We start from the raw sequence: 17,532 nt of genomic DNA, 5'->3' as shown, positions 1-17,532 counted from the left end.
ATGATGTATCATTGACATAGATACAGTTGAAGTTTACATACACCTTAGCCAAATACATTTAAACTCAGTTTTTCACAATTCCTGACATTTAATCCTAGTTAAAATGTTCTGTCTTAGGTCAGTTAGGATCACCACTTTATTTTAAGAACGTGTAATGTCAGAATAATCGTAGAGAGAATGATTTATTTCAGCTTTTATTTCTTTCACCACATTCCCAGTGGGTCAGAAGTTTACATACACTCAATTAGTATTTGGTAGCATTGCCTTTAAATTCTTTAACTTGGGGCAAACGTTTCGGGTAGCCTTCCACAAGCTTCCCACAATAAATTGGGTGAATTTTGGCCCATTCCTCCTGACAGAGCTGGTGTAACTGAGTCAGGTTTGTAGGCCTCCTTGCTCGCACACCTTTTTCAGTTCTACCCACAAATGTTCTATAGGATTGAGGTCAGGGCTTTGTGATGACCACTCCAATACCTTGATTTTGTTGTCCCTTAAGCCATTTTGCCACAACTTTGGAAGTATGCTTGGGGTCATTGTTCATTTGGAAGACCCATTTGCGACCAAGCTTTAACTTCCTGACTGATGTCTTGAGATGTTGCTTCAATATATCCACATAATTGTCCTACCTCATGATGCCATCTATTTTGTGAAGTGCACCAGGCCCTCCTGCAGCAAAGCACCCCCACAACATGATGCTGCCACCCCCGTGCTTCACGGTTGGGATTGTGTTCTTCGGCTTGCAAGACTCCTCCTTTCTCCTCCAAACATAATGATGGTCATTATGGCCAAACAGTCATATTTTTGTTTCATCAGACCAGAGGACATTTCTCCAAAAAGTACGATCTTTGTCCCCATGTGCAGTTGCAAACCGTAGTCTGGATTTTTCATGGCGGTTTTGGAGCAGTGGCTTCTACCTTGCTGAGGGGCCTTTCAGGTTATGTTGATATAGTACTTGTTTAACTGTGGATATAGATACTTTTCTACCTGTTTCCTCCAGCATCTTCACAAGATCCTTTGCTGTTGTTCTGGGATTGATTTGCACTTTTCGCCACAAAGTACGTTCATCTCTAGGTGACAGAACACGTCTCCTTCCTGAGTGGTATGACGGCTGCATGGTCCCATGGTGTATGAACTTGCGTACTATTGTTTGTACAGATGAAAGTGGTACCTTCAGGTGTTTGGAAATTGCTCCCAAGGATGAACCAGACTTCTGAAGGTCTACAATTATTTTTCTGAGGTCTTGGCTGATTTCTTTAGATTTTCCTATGATGTCAAGCAAAGAGGCACTGAGTTTGAAGGTAGGCCTTGAAATACATCCACAGTTACACCACCAATTGACTCAAATTTTGTCAATTAGCCTATCAGAAGCTTCTAAAGCCATGCATTTTCCAAGCTGTTTAAAGGCACAGTCGACTTAGTGTATGTAAACTTCTGACCCACTGGAATTGTGATACAGTGAATTACAAGTCAAATAATCTGTAAACAATTGCTGCAAAAAGTACTTGTCATGCACAAAGTAGATGTCCAAAATCCCCAGGAAAACTGTTATCCTATGGTTCTATTCTGCCTTAAAGAGAAACAAGAGGTTCTTATGTAGATGGCTTTTTCAGTATTCTCCTCCACTGAACCCTGGCTGTTTTGTTTTCCACTGATCAACCCACAGCTTGCTTGAAGAGGGAAATAATTTGGCACATTTTGACACATTATCTGAGATCATTATCCATTTCCTCCCAACAAGCTCTGTGATCCTGGGAAGTGCCCCAGAGGAGTCTGGGATTGGCTGCGTTTGCTGGGCTAAATTAATCTAGCTCCCCGGGCCCCACGGGTGCTCAGGTCCGTCCGTTCGCCCCAGATGCTGCTCCGCTTAGCTTAGCTCAGTGACGAGCCCAGAAGAGCATCACATGTCCTGGGTATAGCATGCCAAACCAATCCATGTGACAGTGTTTTCCCCCAGTTTGACTGGGGCCCAGGGAGAAGATGTGACACTTTGGGGATGGCAAGGCGTCCCTGTCCCCTTCTCGCCTGCTCCTGTCCTGTCCCAGTGCAGTTGCTCACACAGCTGTGGCTGGCAGATGTTCAGGGGTCACTGGGGAGAAGTCCCTGGTGGTTGATCCATGCTGAGCCTCTCCCAATGGGCTTCAGGCAGGCTTGAGTCATGGCCTCACTCACTTTGGTTTCAGTGGAAGTTGGAGCAACTTATGAATATTCATAGCTATACCTTATAAATCACGAGTCACTCATAAACACTCATTAACACTAACCAAAATGTGAATGTTGTGTTGTTAGAAGGACAGTATAGGACCAGAACTGTTCTATTCCATAGGTCTCCTGACTCACACCTGCAGGAGGGAAAGTAGCCCAGTCACACATCACATTGTCACATGGCTGATTAGACGCCTGTCATTCACTATCAGACAACATTAAAAACGGTTATTTTCCTGTGATGAGGCACTTTTGGAAGCTATCAGTGTTTGAAAAAGGATTGCGAGAGGAATAAAGAGAGAAAGAATGAAAGCCTAAAGGAGAACAAAGGCCTGGGTATGGGCTAGCAAATGCAGGAATAAATCATCTGTTAAAATTCATTAGCCAAGCCTCTCTGAGCATAAAATGACAAGACATTAAATATGTATTATTTATGAAATGCCGCTGTCTTTGAAAAGGGGGTCTAGTGCTGTTAATTAGTCACCCATTCAGTCAGAAAATACTATTTCAAATGGAAAGTGAAAGCTAGTCTCGGCAGCCCAGAAAGCGGCAGTTTTTTATTTTTAAAATGGCATCGATGGAAATAAAGTAGCTAATTACAGTTGCTGTGAAATTCAAAGCTAATTTGGGAAGCCGTATGACAGGTATATTGACGTCCTCTGCGGTGTGATGTGTGCTTATAGCCACCAAGAAATTCAAAGGGGGCAGGTGAGAGGTAGGGATGATTAGGAGCAAACATTGCTCTAGGTGTGTGCGTGTGTGTGTGCCAGTGACAGGGTGTGTGTGTGTGCGCACGTCTGTGACGGAGTATGTGTGTATTAATGTGTGTGTGAGTGTTTGTGTGTATTTTGGGGAATTCAGTGTCAGGATAATCACAGACTTGTGCACTCTTAAACACTTCGTCCTCTCTCTAAAGTGGTTGAGGAAATATCCCCTACATTTACCATGAACATGATAGGCTTCTTTGTCTGTTTTCTTCAAAGAGATGAGTAAAGTAGCAAGTTTCAAGGCAGTGGTTTAGAATCGCTCCTTAGAGGCAGTCATCTGGCAAAGTGGAAATGAGACAGGAGCATATATCTACTTGAAGAAAGCCACCCTCGTGATGGCAGTATGCTATGAGAGATGCAGCGTCTCCAACCCTGGGCAGTAAGTTCTGAGCTGGCCGACGAGAGCTGCCCACTCCCACCCCAGCAGCCCCTGGCCAGTGGGAAAGAGGGAGAGAGGGAGAAGAGAGGGATAATTATCAGTATAAATGGAGCTCGGCGAACGATTCGCACTGCTGGGCCGCCTGATCTGGTCGCCAAGGCAACCTCAACCTGCTAATTTGTTTTGTAGATGAGTAATTACATCCAATTAGACCAGTGTGGGGAGAAAAAGAAAGTCCAAAGAAGGGGCCATTGTTCCAGTTAGATGGTGTGAATATTAATAATGGGATGGTCTCAGGCTCATAACAGATATGATCGGTGATGCTGCTGCAGCTGTGGGGGCCTAATGCCCAGCCTACCTGAGACATCACTCTACAGAGATGATGATCTATCGATGCGTGTGTGCGTGTCCCCTCCACTGACCCCATGTCCAGTTTAAACTCCTCAGTATAGGGTTCTAGGTAGTGGGTATAGGGTTCTAGGTATCCCTGAGGTCGTGCACAGGTGTCTGAGCATCCACCTTTACCTAACCATGAAAGACCAAGGGAAGACGTATTACACTGGAGCACAAAGTGTCCTCCTCAGTTGAATAGTCACGTACTGTTATTGTAGAAGACTTTCAGTGCTGCGACTGTCTGTAAAGCATTGTTTTATGGCACTGTTTCTGTCCTCAGTCACCTCAATCAGAATGTACATTTTTATGTTCCACACTGGTGAGTACTGATAGCCACAATGCATTTATTATCTACAGACCAAAAACTGAGAAAGGGTCTAGGTAATGTGTGAATGCTCCTTGCATGTTAAAGTGGTCAGAGAGACATGCAGTATTGTGTTCTATTCTAAGAAAAAAAGTCATTGTGCGATATGATATTCCATCCTGGCTTATTATTATTCATTTGTCGTAGTTCCATTGATTGGACCAGATGTTCCTTTAATATAGAAATACAGTACTGTAGTTTATAATGAGCTTTACTCCAAAGCACCACAGGGATTGTATGCATATATACATATACAAGCCCCCGTCCATCCCCCAACAGAAGTGCGCTAGTGTAGAGAAATGGGAGAATTAGGCCCTCTCTAACAGCTTGGTAAAAAACATATGTCTGTTAGGATGATCAAAGGAAAGCCATTATTTCTACATCTTTGATGTTCAGCCACTTTTCGTCACTCTGGTTCTGTTTCTCACCTTCGCCCAAGTGAAAGTAGCTTAAATCATTTGTTTGCTCTGAAAAGAAAATTAGTTGGGGAAGATAATCAAGCTATTCTGCCTCTCCCAGATGGCAGCTTTGGTCCATAGAAGGGAGCGTTTTCAGTGAGCCTAATTTTATTCATATCCTCTCCCACTGGTGGCACTATCATTAGACGCAATCTACCTGAACAATAAAAGTAATTTTGCCTGGCTTTATTAGATAAGACCCTCCCGGCAGTGAGAGGCCTCATGCCAGCAGCTGAGGACTAATTGTCCGTGTCAGCGCAAACAAAGCCGCCATGTGTATTTGTTGTGTCTGTGGATGTCGTCTTTGTGTCCTGTCGTTCCCGCTATCCTGGAATTGGCGGAATTATGCAGATTGCAACAGGAAGCTGCCATTGTCGGGGGCCTGGCAGCCGGTACCATACGGATGTGGCACGGGTGGTGTGGCTGGGCCAGGGACAAAGCAGGGCCTCCCCCTCCCTCCCCTTCCCTCAGCCTAGCACCTCTCAGCCGTTTAACTAATGGGGGAGATTGTGGCAAGGCCTTTGTAAAGGTCGCTGCTTGTTTGTTGTTAAAGATCTAATTAGGAAGAGGAGAGGAAGCAGAGGAAGCTTGTCTAATTAGAGATGAGCATGGGAAAACCACCTCGGAAACTCAAGGACGGACGGCTATTAGCGTGGATGTCACAAACGGATTAAACACAAGTGTCCCTAGTTTTCTCCTGGTGTCCTTAATGATTAAAGCTGGGCTGAATGCGTATCTCCCGTGAAAGTCGCCTGAAGGCGGCATTCCATAGCACAGGCAGAAGAAAGGAGGATGGTGGGCAGGGGTGAAGATAAGGAGGTGGAACACTCAGGAAATTTGGTCCCTTATCCTTTTTCCCCAGTCCCGGAAAAGAGCACATCCTTCAGAGAAAAGCAGTGACCCTGTGAAATGCCCTCGTCCATAATTCAACCTGGCCCGTCCTCCTCACAGAGTCCTCATTCCCGTGCTGCAGAGGGAGTGTCTCCCAGGTCGTTGGTGTGTGTAAGAGAACGTCCCTGCCTGGGAGTACTGGCTCTGTGGTTGGTGGCATGGCAGTGGTGTGGGGTACAGAGGAGGTGCAGCTGGATTTAATGTCACTGGAGCACGTGCAGAATGCTGAATGGCCACCCGTGTGACAGTCGGGCACAGACAGACAGACAGACAGACAGACAGACAGACAGACAGACAGACAGACAGACAGACAGGCAGACAGACAGACAGACAGACAGACAGACAGACAGAACTAAGGTACAGAGATGGACTGAGGGTTGAGTGCAGATCACTGGTGACTCAGCACCTGTCCCTGGGTCCTGTCATATCCTCTCTATCACACTGAGAGGAGACAGCTCTGTCTGACACCACCGGAGTCATAACAGCTCCTTGACATTCTCTCATTTCTAGACTTGTTTGGAAGACTTGTCTTAGGTTACAAAGATTTACAGTTGAAGTCGGAAGTTTACATACACCTTAGCCAAATACATTTACTCACTTTTTCACAATCCCTGACATTTAATTGTAGTAAAAATGATCTGTCTTAGGTCAGTTAGGATCACCACTTTATTTTAAGAATGTGAAATGTCAGAATGTTGAGTGTATGTACACTTCTGACCCACTGGGAATGTGATGAAAGAAATAAAAGCTGAAATAAATCATTCTCTCTACGATTATTCTGACATAATCGTAGAGAGAATGATTTATTTCAGCTTTTATTTCTTTCATCACATTCCCAGTGGGTCAGAAGTGTACATACACTCAATTAGTATTTGGTAGCATTGCCTTTAAATTGTTTAACTTGGGTCAAATGTTTGGGTAGCCTTCCACAAGCTTCCCACAATAAGTTGGGTGAATTTTGTCCCATTCCTCCTGACAGAGCTGGTGTAACGGAGTCAGGTTTGTAGGCCTCCTTGCTCGCACATGCTTTTTGAGTTCTGCCCACACATTTTCTATAGGATTGAGGTCAGGGCTTTGTGATGGCCACTCCAATACCTCGACTTTGTTGTCCTTTAGCCATTTTGCCACAACTTTGGAAGTATGCTTGGGGTCATTGTCCATTTGGATGACCCATTTGCGACCAAGCTTTAACTTCCTGACTGATGTCTTGAGATGTTGCTTCAGTATATCCACATAATTGTCCTACCTCATGATGCCATCTATTTTGTGAAGTGCACCAGTCCCTCCTGCAGCAAAGCACCCCCACAACATGATGCTGCCACCCCCGTGCTTCACGGTTGGGATGGTGTTCTTCGGCTTGCAAGACTCCCCCTTTTCCTCCAAACATAATGATGGTCATTATGGCCAAACAGTTTTATTTTTGTTTCATCAGACCAGAGGACATTTCTCCAAAAAGTACGATCTCTGTCCCAGTTGCAAACCGTAGTCTGGCTTTTTTATGGCGGTTTTGGAGCAGTGGCTTCTTCCTTGCTGAGCGGCCTTTCAGGTTATGTCGAAATAGGACTTGTTTTACTGTGGATATAGATAAGTTTGCACCTGTTTCCTCCAGCATCTTCTTAAGGTCCTTTGCTGTTGTTTTGGATTTGATTTGCACTTTTCGCCACAAAGTACGTTCATCTCTAGGAGACAAACGCGTCTCCTTCCTGAGTGGTATGACGGCTGCGTGGTCTCATGGTGTTTATACTTGTGTACTATTGTTTGTACAGATGAACGTGGTACCATCAGGCATTTGGAAATTGCTCCCAAGGATGAACCAGACTTGTGGAGGTTATTTTCTGAGGTCTTGACTGATTTCTTTTGATTTTCCCACGATGTCAAGCAAAGAGGCACTGAGTTTGAAGGTAGGCCTTGAAATACATCCACAGGTACACCTCCAATTGACTCAAATTATGTCAATTAGCCGATCAGAAGATTCTAAGGCCATGACATCATTTTCTGGAATTTTCCAAGCTGTTTAAAGGCACAGTCGACTTAGTGTATGTAAAACTGGAGGTGAAAGTACGGTTTTATCATTCTTTTTTATTCCTGCATTGACCCGTTCACTCATTCATTCCTTTATCTTAGCCATTAATGTTGCCCTTCTCTGAGTTCTGAGTTGTCATCATTTTCCTCATTGGTAAAGACTGATCGGTTTTCCGTAGCAGTTGCTTAAGAGAGATGTAAAGGGGTTATTGCGTTATGGAGCTTTGTTCCACGTCTCAGGGTTTACTGTACATGACGGGAAGTCTGCCATTTTAGGAGACCATTATTTAAGAAGTGGGAATGGAGCCCGAGTAGCGCGCGGTGAAACTGTGAGGCCCTAAAGCGCCGGCTAAGGAACACGCCTGGTGTTTAGATTCCATTTGGCAGCTGCTGACAAGCTCATTATGGCGGTCTAGGTGTGGCACGGCTTTGATCGCCTCTTCAGTTGGAGACTCATATAAAAAAACAAGCACACAGCAGGGAGACCTGCCGTGAAAAGAGCCGCTGACGCCAATCTCAGCTTTTCCTTGAGTGGATTAACTCCCCATATTGAAGAGGTGCGAGAGGGAACAATTGCCTTTAATGGCTCTCTTTATAAGAGCAGCTTGTCTCAGATTAAGAGGACAAGCAGTAAATGTCAGCACGTCTTATTGCTGAATGACGATTTCTGAAGCGTTGATAATCCTCCATCTGTGTGGAATGAGGGCCACGTTTGAATGGCCCAATAAGTGTGGAGTGTTTTGGAGCCCTGCCTTTTGGTAATGGTCGGTAAACATGAATGTGTCTCTTTGTTATCCAACCCAAAGAAAATGTCACATGCATAGACCTCAATATGTAGTAGTAGTGGTTCAAAATCAGAGGCATGAAATTAATTATTGATTTGTACGCATTCTACATTTTCCTCCCGTTGAATGATGTGTTTACATCAGATATGTCCAGTAAGCATTGTAGTCGTCAAATTAAAGATGTATTGACCTGTGTTTTTAATGATTCTCCAATTTCATCCCTCTCTCTGAATTGCAGGACAATGTGAGGGAATCAGGTTAGATTGATTCATGTATAGGATTTAGAGACAGCCAGTCTACTACCTAAAAAAGCTCCTACTTCACTGTTTGTCTTATGATTGTTACTAGCCAGTTAACCATCCTATTATCTTAGACAGTCAGCCATCCTATTATCTTAGACAGTCAACCATCCTATTATCTTAGACAGTCAACCATCCTATTCTCTTAGACAGTCAAACATCTTATTACCTTAGACAGTCAACCATCCTATTATCTTAGACAGTCAACAATCCTATTCTCTTAGACAGTCAAACATCTTATTACCTTAGACAGTCAACCATCCTATTATCTTAGACAGTCAACAATCCTATTCTCTTAGACAGTCAAACATCTTATTACCTTAGACAGTCAACCATCCTATTATCTTAGACAGTCAACAATCCTATTCTCTTAGACAGTCAAACATCTTATTACCTTAGACAGTCAACCATCCTATTATCTTAGACAATCAACCATCCTATTATCTTATTTAACACTCAACCGTCCTATTATCTTAGACAGTCAACAATCCTATTATCTTAGACAGTCAACAATCCTATTATCGTAGACAGTCAAACATCCTATTATCTTAGACAGTCAAACATCCTATTATCTTAGACAGTCAACCATGTAATTCCACTAAATGGGTTGGGTTCCCTATAGAGGGATGATGCGTTACCCTGGTTCCGACAGACTCCTACACCTCAGACTGGCAGCAGGATCTGCTGGGGAGGGAGAGCAGGGAGAGGACACAATGTATCTCAGCCAAATTAACCCCTCATAAGTAGTCACACACCAACCACCATGCCATGCTTATGAGTCTGGACATTGACTACTGTGAAACAAACGTTTTCCACAATGATGGAGTCCCTTCCCCTCCCCCTCCCCAACCTATACTGTACCTCTCAGGCTTTCACGATTACGGGTTTTACTCTGCGCCCAGTGACCAGAGGGGGGCGCCCTGCTCCTTTGCGGACTATGGCTCCCTGGGGCCCCAGGCGGCTCAGATGCTGCACAGTGAGCATGCCACCTCCGCCTGCAACTCCCCCCTCCAGCACCTGCACAGCCCGGATCAGTTTAAGAGCCCAGGTTTGTATGTGCATCTCTCTCATCAACCATCTGGACTGTTCAGTTTGACTCATGAAGTTTCCTCCATACAGATGATCTATGCAGTTTTTTGGTTGACATTTTTTTTGTTGGTCTTTGACGAGGAAAGAAATAAATGCGATAAGGATGAACGTCTTGCCAGCAATGCATTGCATGTTTATTCCTTCTTTTTCATTTTCAATGTAACTTTTTCTGTTTATTTGTGAAGTTTGTTCCATGCCCCTGCTTGTTTTCCTCCATACACAGAGCATGGGAGGTAGGGGACAGGACTACAATGTCCTCTGTGAGAAAGCTCTCATTTATTTTTTTTATGTCCCCCATCCACCCAATTAAACCACCTGGACATTTGAACCTTTTCGATTTCAACATTTGAATGAGAGTGAAAGACTGACTGACTGGGAGAGTGAAAGGGTTAGTCAGTGAAGGGTTAGCCAGTGAAATGGTTAGTCAGTGAAAGGGTTAGCCAGTGAAAGGGTTAGCCAGTGAAGGGTTAGTCAGTGAAAGGGTTAGCCAGTGAAAGGGTTAGCCAGTGAAAGGGTTAGCCAGTGAAGGGTTAGCCAGTGAAAGGGTTAGTCAGTGAAAGGGTTAGTCAGTGAAAGGGTTAGCCAGTGAAGGGTTAGCCAGTGAAGGGGTTAGGCAGTGAAGGGGTTAGCCAGTGAAAGGGTTAGCCAGTGAAGGGTTAGTCAGTGAAAGGGTTAGCCAGTGAAGGGTTAGCCAGTGAAAGGGTTAGTCAGTGAAAGGGTTAGCCAGTGAAGGGTTAGCCAGTGAAAGGGTTAGCCAGTGAAGGGTTAGTCAGTGAAAGGGTTAGTCAGTGAAAGGGTTAGCCAGTGAAAGGGTTAGCCAGTGAAGGGTTAGTCAGTGAAAGGGTTAGCCAGTGAAAGGGTTAGCCAGTGAAGGGTTAGTCAGTGAACGGGTTATCCAGTGAAGGGTTAGCCAGTGAAGGGTTAGCCAGTGAAAGGGTTAGTCAGTGAAAGGGTTAGTCAGTGAAAGGGTTAGACAGTGAAAGGGTTAGTCAGTGAAAGGGTTAGTCAGTGAAGGGGTATCCAGTGAAAGGGGTATCCAGTGAAAGGGTTAGTCAGTGAAAGGGTTAGTCAGTGAAAGGGTTAGTCAGTGAAAGGGTTAGTCAGTGAAAGGGTTAGTCAGTGAAAGGGTTAGTCAGTGAAAGGGTTAGTCAGTGAAATGGTTAGTCAGTGAAAGGGTTAGTCAGTGAAATGGTTAGCCAGTGAAAGGGTTAGTCAGTGAAAGGGTTAGTCAGTGAAGGGGTTAGTCAGTGAAAGGGTTAGTCAGTGAAAGGGTTAGTCAGTGAAAGGGTTAGTCAGTGAAAGGGTTAGCAAGTGAAAGGGTTAGTCAGTGAAAGGGTTAGTCAGTGAAAGGGTTAGTCAGTGAAATGGTTAGCCAGTGAAAGGGTTAGTCAGTGAAAGGGTTAGTCAGTGAAGGGGTTAGTCAGTGAAAGGGTTAGTCAGTGAAAGGGTTAGTCAGTGAAAGGGTTAGTCAGTGAAAGGGTTAGCAAGTGAAAGGGTTAGTCAGTGAAAGGGTTAGTCAGTGAAAGGGTTAGTCAGTGAAAGGGTTAGTCAGTGAAAGGGTTAGTCAGTGAAAGTGTATTGGAAATGATTGAGTGATGGATAATTGTTTTGCGAACAACTAGGCAATCAGAAGACTTGTTTTGTTTATAGATTAAAGTAACATTACATCCTAGCGCAGTCATATGCATAATTTAGCTATTACATTACAAGTGGCATGTTTCAGTATGATATCAGTGTGTGTTTTTTGCAGAAGCACTAACATTTACCTTTGCAATTTGGTGTGTCTTTCCCAAGGTTGTGTTCTTTACATAGTGGAAACTATATGTTGCATCCAATAAGTCAGTGGAAAGCAATTGTGTTTCTATGCCATTTCCTCTACAGAAAATACGTAGCTATAACAATTTAATTTCAATTGATTACCCTCATTTTAAACCACATTCAGGGTCAGCGTGTGCTATTCGTTTGGTCATAGGTTTGTTCCTGATAAAACTGACAAGAGATGTAATTTCACTAAATTGCATTTGATATTTTGAGGAGTAAGTTTACATGAGAAAAACCATGTTGAGAGGAAAATGTTGTGAGAAGTGTTCCTTATTGACCCCATTCAGGGGATGTCAGGCAGAGAGCTGTGATTTGGTGGTGTTGATCTGATCCACAGTAGATCTTTTTGGGCTCACTGTATGTTCTTGTTGTATCGCTCTTCAAACAATCCTACTAACAGTGAAACAGATGATATCACTGAAAATATGCGTGAGTTTGACTACTGGTGTGGCTCTCTCCTGACCAGATCTTATCCTCCCGTCCAGATGAAATAGCCATGTAGACTAGAGACAGTAATGATGTCTGCTGATGATGATGACCCAACCAGACTGACTAATGGTGCCGTCACTGCTCTGTAGAGTCCTACTCTATTGTACCAATGAAAGAGTGGAGTGGAGGAGTGGTGACCAGCAGGCAGCGGCAGGTGTTGAGGCCCCCCGCAGTCCGTCCCTGTACTCCTCACTAGTCCTGCCTCATTGGCTTTGGCAGCAGACAGGAAAAGACATCTTTAGGCCCCGTGCTTTACAGCGAGGATTACACAGATCTCCTGGTTTGGAGGCCGGCCCATTCTGGGTGGAGATTTGTCTGCCTGCATGACTCATTGGGATGGATCCCTTCAGGACTCCACTATCTGTCTGTGTCCTAGGGCTTCACAGGAAGATGGTAGGACTGCAGGCCTACATCCACCTCTCCATTTACACACAGAGTGTTGATAAGTGGGCTTTGATTACACACACAGCTGTAGAGAAGAGAGGGTCTACATCTAAACGCCAAGGTGCTGAATGTGGGGAATTGTATAGTGTGTTGATTCTTTATTTTTTTCTGTGCTTGGCTGTAGAAGAGGAAGTGTTTTGTGGCTTTCCTCATTTGGTAAAGGCCCGTTGTGAATGGCTCCTCCCGGTTTTCTAATGATGCCCTGTGGGTAAAGGTAGGGAAGCTGAGACAGACGCCCAGCCACCAGGAAATTACAAAATTGTAACTGCCAGTCTGAATAGAAATGCTTTCATGGCAAATGTTAATTGTAAACCACCTCCACCCCTGTTTACCTTAAAGAGAATGCTTCCCCTGTAGCCCCAAGTGCTTTCAGACTGTGAATACATTGATGTATTTTAAAGTGCAACTCAATAGACGTGATCACACCAGTCAAACTACAGTCTACAAACTGCTTCAGTTATTAAGACCCAATGACAGGACATAAAACATAGTCACATGATCCTACAGTGGATAAACATCATCGTATTGACCTCCTGCTTTGTCATTGCTCAGATACTTAAGCCCCAATGATGTATTTTTCTGGGGAATGTTTGTTCATATCTACCCACCCCAGTCTCACAGACACAGTCGTATCTACAAATATCACCAGGTTTGCTTTTTTGTTGAACCTACTTTTTCAGAGTTAATGTTATTTTTTGCTGGAAAATAGGAAAGCAGTGTAGGCATATAATTACATTTGTATCAGCACCTTTCTCCCTTATCCACACAAACACTTTGTCAGAGCAGAAACAACATACAAAGTGACATGAATAAGACCCCAGCGAGGGGAGTTGGTGCGGAACAGATGAGTCACCTGTGTCTTTAAAGATGCTGTGTAATCAAAGGCTGGCTCGTTAAATTAGCATGGGCGCCGCGAAGCCACCAGCCAACCCCAATAAGTGTAACTCATGTTTTGCTATTAAACTTAATGACTGAGGCCATGTAGCCCCGAGGTTTAAGGAAAAGCATCAATCCTGTTTCCCATCGGGGTGCGGTGCTGTGCGCCATTCAATAGAATCCAGTAATTATAAGAAATGAGGAATACCGTTTAAACTGAAAATAGCTGTAATTGCTTAATAAGCAAGTTTATTAAGTGCTGTTCCATACAGACCAGAGCCGTGAGGCCAGCCATAGGAATGGCTCCCTCAGTAGATCTCTATGGTCTGGAACAGGTTCTCATTTTACATTTAGGAAGAAACCCACTGTAAGAGGGATTTTGTGCTTCTCACAGAGTTAGTATAGATAAAGTGATGTGCCACAACTTCTGAAGGACTATAGCATCTGATAAGGGTGTGTGTTTTGCATTTCAATAGCATCTAAAGCTTGTTTTTGAAGTGCCATGCAAGGCATCCCTGTACAGTACAGATCTTATTAGCCTCATGAGCTCAAAATCTAGCATCATGTATATATTTCTATATTAATCTCCAAACACATAGCCTACAGATCAACTTTCCGTTTTTGTAGGAGATATGCCACAGTCAAGAGCCTCAGAACTCCACGGTGTTTCTCTTTTCCTTTTCATTTCATTTCTGCATTTTCATGGTTTATTTCTCAATGGGGGTGAGATGGAGGGTTATGTGAATCTGACAGCGGAGGAGATTGAAGTGGTGTAGCAGTTATAGTGTTTTAAGACATCACTGTGCCCCCCCCAGCTTAGTTTTATTTCGCCAGTGTTATTGGCCATCGCTGGGCGTCTGGGTTTTCAAAAAGCCTTTTTATTAGTCAGACTCTCTCCTAGCCACAGGGCATAGGTTAGAGGTCACACAGAGTGGTTCGTTTACATCTCCACATTGTGTACCTGTGGATGAACTCAGGGCAAGCTTTTATATGTTGTATATTTCCCAGGGTTTATATCTCCTCTGTCTGTAGAACACTTGTGTCCTTTGTTTTCTTGCTGGAGTGGAATTTTTAACAAACATAATCAGAACTCTTTCTGCAGTTTACTGAAATCCTGAAGTCAGGAAAAGGCCAGGCCAAATATGCATGGAATAGATATAGATATATTGTAATGAAAGCAATGATGCAATGAAAGAAAAAAAGTGTCTATGTACATTGGAATGTTTTGTCCAATCAGGTTTTTGTCTAATCGGGCAAATAAAAAAACATCAACTGGTGTTATACCTACATGAGTATAGAATCCAAAGCAACTAAGCTGCCCCCTTAACTATATGGCACCTCTTGAATATTATAATAATTACCAATAAAATGAACACTTGTCAACATACATAACTACACCTTAATAGTTGGTAGCATGGTCCAAGTATCTCTGGTGGTCTGCTTACAGTTTCTATTGTGCATGATTGTGGTGTGAGTGTTTTCACTGTATAGTATACGTAGCATGTAGATATCTCTAGAATATCATACTGGATTCATCTTTTACATTGCTCTTGCCGCCTCAAGCCTGCAACATTTCTTCTGTCAATCCCCAACAAAATTAATGCAGTTTACGTGCAAACAGGCCTCAAATGGCATTACCAATTACTCACTAATGTGTGTTATGTTTAATTATAGTATTGATTAATATACCTCTTCCCAGACATGAGTTCAGTAATGCATTCTTGGATGTGAATGTCTATATTGTGGAAGAATGACCCAGAATGAACTAGCTACATATAAGTTATCACCTGTGCTCTGTGAAGGACCCCATGGAACTGAATTGTTGCCCCCCTGCTGTGCTCTATGTACAGGGGGAAACCCAGCTCGTCCTGGAGGCTTCCCAGGTGCCAACAGCCCAGGGCCTGTAGCCGACCTGTACGGCCCTGGAGGCCAGGACTCCAATGTGGCTAACTACATCAGTGCTGCTAGCCCCCAGGCTGGCTCCGGCTTCGGCCACAGTATCGCGGTAAGTACAGTACACCTTCTCTGTCCACTGACCGTTCTGTCTGTCTGTCTGTCTGTCTAGCCCGCACGTGTCAATCTCATTCCATGGAGGGCCAAGTGTCCCCGGGTTTTCGCTCCTCCCTTGTACTTGATTGAAGAATGAAGGTCACTGATTAGTAAGGAACACCCCTCACCTGGTTGTCTAGGTCTTAATTGAAAGGAAAAAACAAAAACCAGCAGATACTAAGCCCTCCATGGAATGAGTTTGACACCCCTGGTCTAACCGATTAGACTGCTGTCCTTATACAGAGCATTTCAAAAGTATTCTGACACCTTCACATTTTATTACGTTACAGCCTTATTCTAAAATGGATTAAAAATAGATGTTTCCCTCATCAATCCACACACAATAACCCATAATGACAAAGCAAAAACTGTTTATTTTTTTTATTTTAATTTTAAACTGAAATATCACATTTACATAAGTACTCAGACCCTTTACTCAGTACTTTGTTGAAGCATCTTTGGCAGCGATTACAACATTGAGTATTCTTGAGTATAACACTATAAGCTTAGTACACCTGTATTTGGGGAGTTTATCCCATTCTTCTCTGCAGATCCTCTCAAGCTCTGTCAGGTTGGATGGGGAGCATTTTCAGGTTTCTCCAGAGATGTTCGATCGGGTTCAAGTCCAGGCTCTGGCTGGGCCACTCAAGCACATTCAGAGACTTGTCCCGAAGCCACTCCTGCGTTATCTTGGCTGTTTGCTTAGGGTCGTTGTGCTGTTGGAAGGTAAAACTTCACCCCAGTCTGAGGTCTTGAGTGTTCTGGAGAAGGTTTTCATTAAGGATCTCTCTGTACTTTGCTCCATTCATCTTTCCCTCGAACTTGACTAGTCTCCCTGTCCCTGCCGCTAAAAAACATCCCCACAGCATGATGCTGCCACCACCGTGCTTCACCGATGGAAACAGGATGCACCTGAGCTCAATTTCGATTCTCATTGCAAAGGGTCTGAATAAGGTATTTCTGTTTTTTATTTTTTATAAATTAGCAAATAAATCTAAAACCCTGTTTTCCCTTTGTCATTATGGGGTATTGTATGTAGATTGATTATTATTATTTATTTAATCCATTAAATAAGGCTGTAACGTAACAGAATTTGGAAAAAGTCAAGGGGTCTGAATACTTTCCAAATGCACTCTACATAATGTATGTGTGTGTTAGTGTTACAAGGAGGCAATGCATACTGCACTCCCTCTCTACTTGTGACTGGGTTCACCACTAACTACACTTCAGAGGTGTATGAAGTGTTGTGTCAATCAAACTTTTAAAAAGATTGAATGAGATTTGACTGAATCAATCAGTTGGTGAAGATCAGAGGGCTGGTGTGTTGTCCTGTCAACAGTATCAGACTTTTATAAAAAAATAAAATTAAAAAAATGGAGAAAACAATTGAGGAAGAGACTGTATTAATTAGAGGGAATTAGCCAATTGCCAACATTGTATCTATCAAGTGAAACTGAAACATGATATCCCATCAAAAGCACAACGCTGCAGAAAAATACATTTAATTGGTATTTTTTCTGGCAGAGCACAGCTTTCCTTATTAGTTGTCAGCTGTGCCATGTCTGATTGGTTGAATCTTTGTCGGTCTCAATTTAGGAAGAAAGACAATGTTTGTTATAGAATTTACTGAAGGACTGAAGTTCACTTACACACACACTATGAAACCATTTCATTTGCTCAATGTTAAATCTTGTTACTGACCTGTCTCTGCTAAATTGGCACTGCCAAAGTTTCTGCATTCTCTTGAGTTTGTATCCCTCGCTGCCAGTCACCTGTCTCTTTAAACACTGTGAACTTGTTCAACCTGACACCAGCTTGTTAGTGTCTCCTAGTTTACGCGCGTCAGAAAGAGAGTGGAAATGTCAGGAGATGTTTTCCGGATTTTAGTTTCGGATGTATTCTCTGGGAATGAACTGCTTCAGAAATACTTAGAACTCTGAGGACTTAGGAAAACAGTCATCATGAAAGTATAAAAGGAACGTAGGCCCATTGAACAAGATTAATTGCAGAAAATTCTTTAAAACACTGTTAGAATGGATTTTTAAAAATTGCCTGCTTGCGCCCATTGTTTTGGGTTCTTTTGTTTGAACCTTTTCCGTTTGTATCCATAGTCTAGCTGACTCAGATAAAGGTTGACAGTGCTTTCAATCCATTTGGATTCATAGTATTGCACATGGGATTCAACTTTTGTTGTGAAGATGAGA

The 17,532-nt window shown here is 43.3% G+C and overlaps 1 protein-coding gene across 16 annotated transcripts in view; it reads left to right on the top strand.

Annotated features, from left to right (window-relative positions):
- LOC115105761 (RNA-binding protein Musashi homolog 2) overlaps positions 1 to 17,532 on the top strand; it is a 392,467-nt gene that overhangs the window by 363,493 nt on the left and 11,442 nt on the right. For 11 of the 16 annotated variants that reach the window (XR_003859911.2, XR_003859910.2, XM_029628121.2 and 8 more), the window contains exons 12-13: positions 9,429 to 9,608; positions 15,130 to 15,284. Coding sequence is in view for 14 of the 16 variants with exons in the window: in XM_029628121.2 (XP_029483981.1) it covers positions 9,429 to 9,608; positions 15,130 to 15,284 (335 nt within the window). In the remaining 2 variants the exon portion in view is untranslated. The remainder of the gene's footprint in view (positions 1 to 9,428; positions 9,609 to 15,129; positions 15,285 to 17,532) is intronic. The other 5 variants (XM_029628126.2, XM_029628125.2, XM_065007415.1 and 2 more) reach the window with 1 other exon arrangement.

Source organism: Oncorhynchus nerka, linkage group LG22 (assembly GCF_034236695.1).
Source record: "Oncorhynchus nerka isolate Pitt River linkage group LG22, Oner_Uvic_2.0, whole genome shotgun sequence".
Taxonomy (NCBI): domain Eukaryota; kingdom Metazoa; phylum Chordata; class Actinopteri; order Salmoniformes; family Salmonidae; genus Oncorhynchus; species Oncorhynchus nerka.
This window is presented reverse-complemented; position numbering and strand designations above follow the sequence as displayed.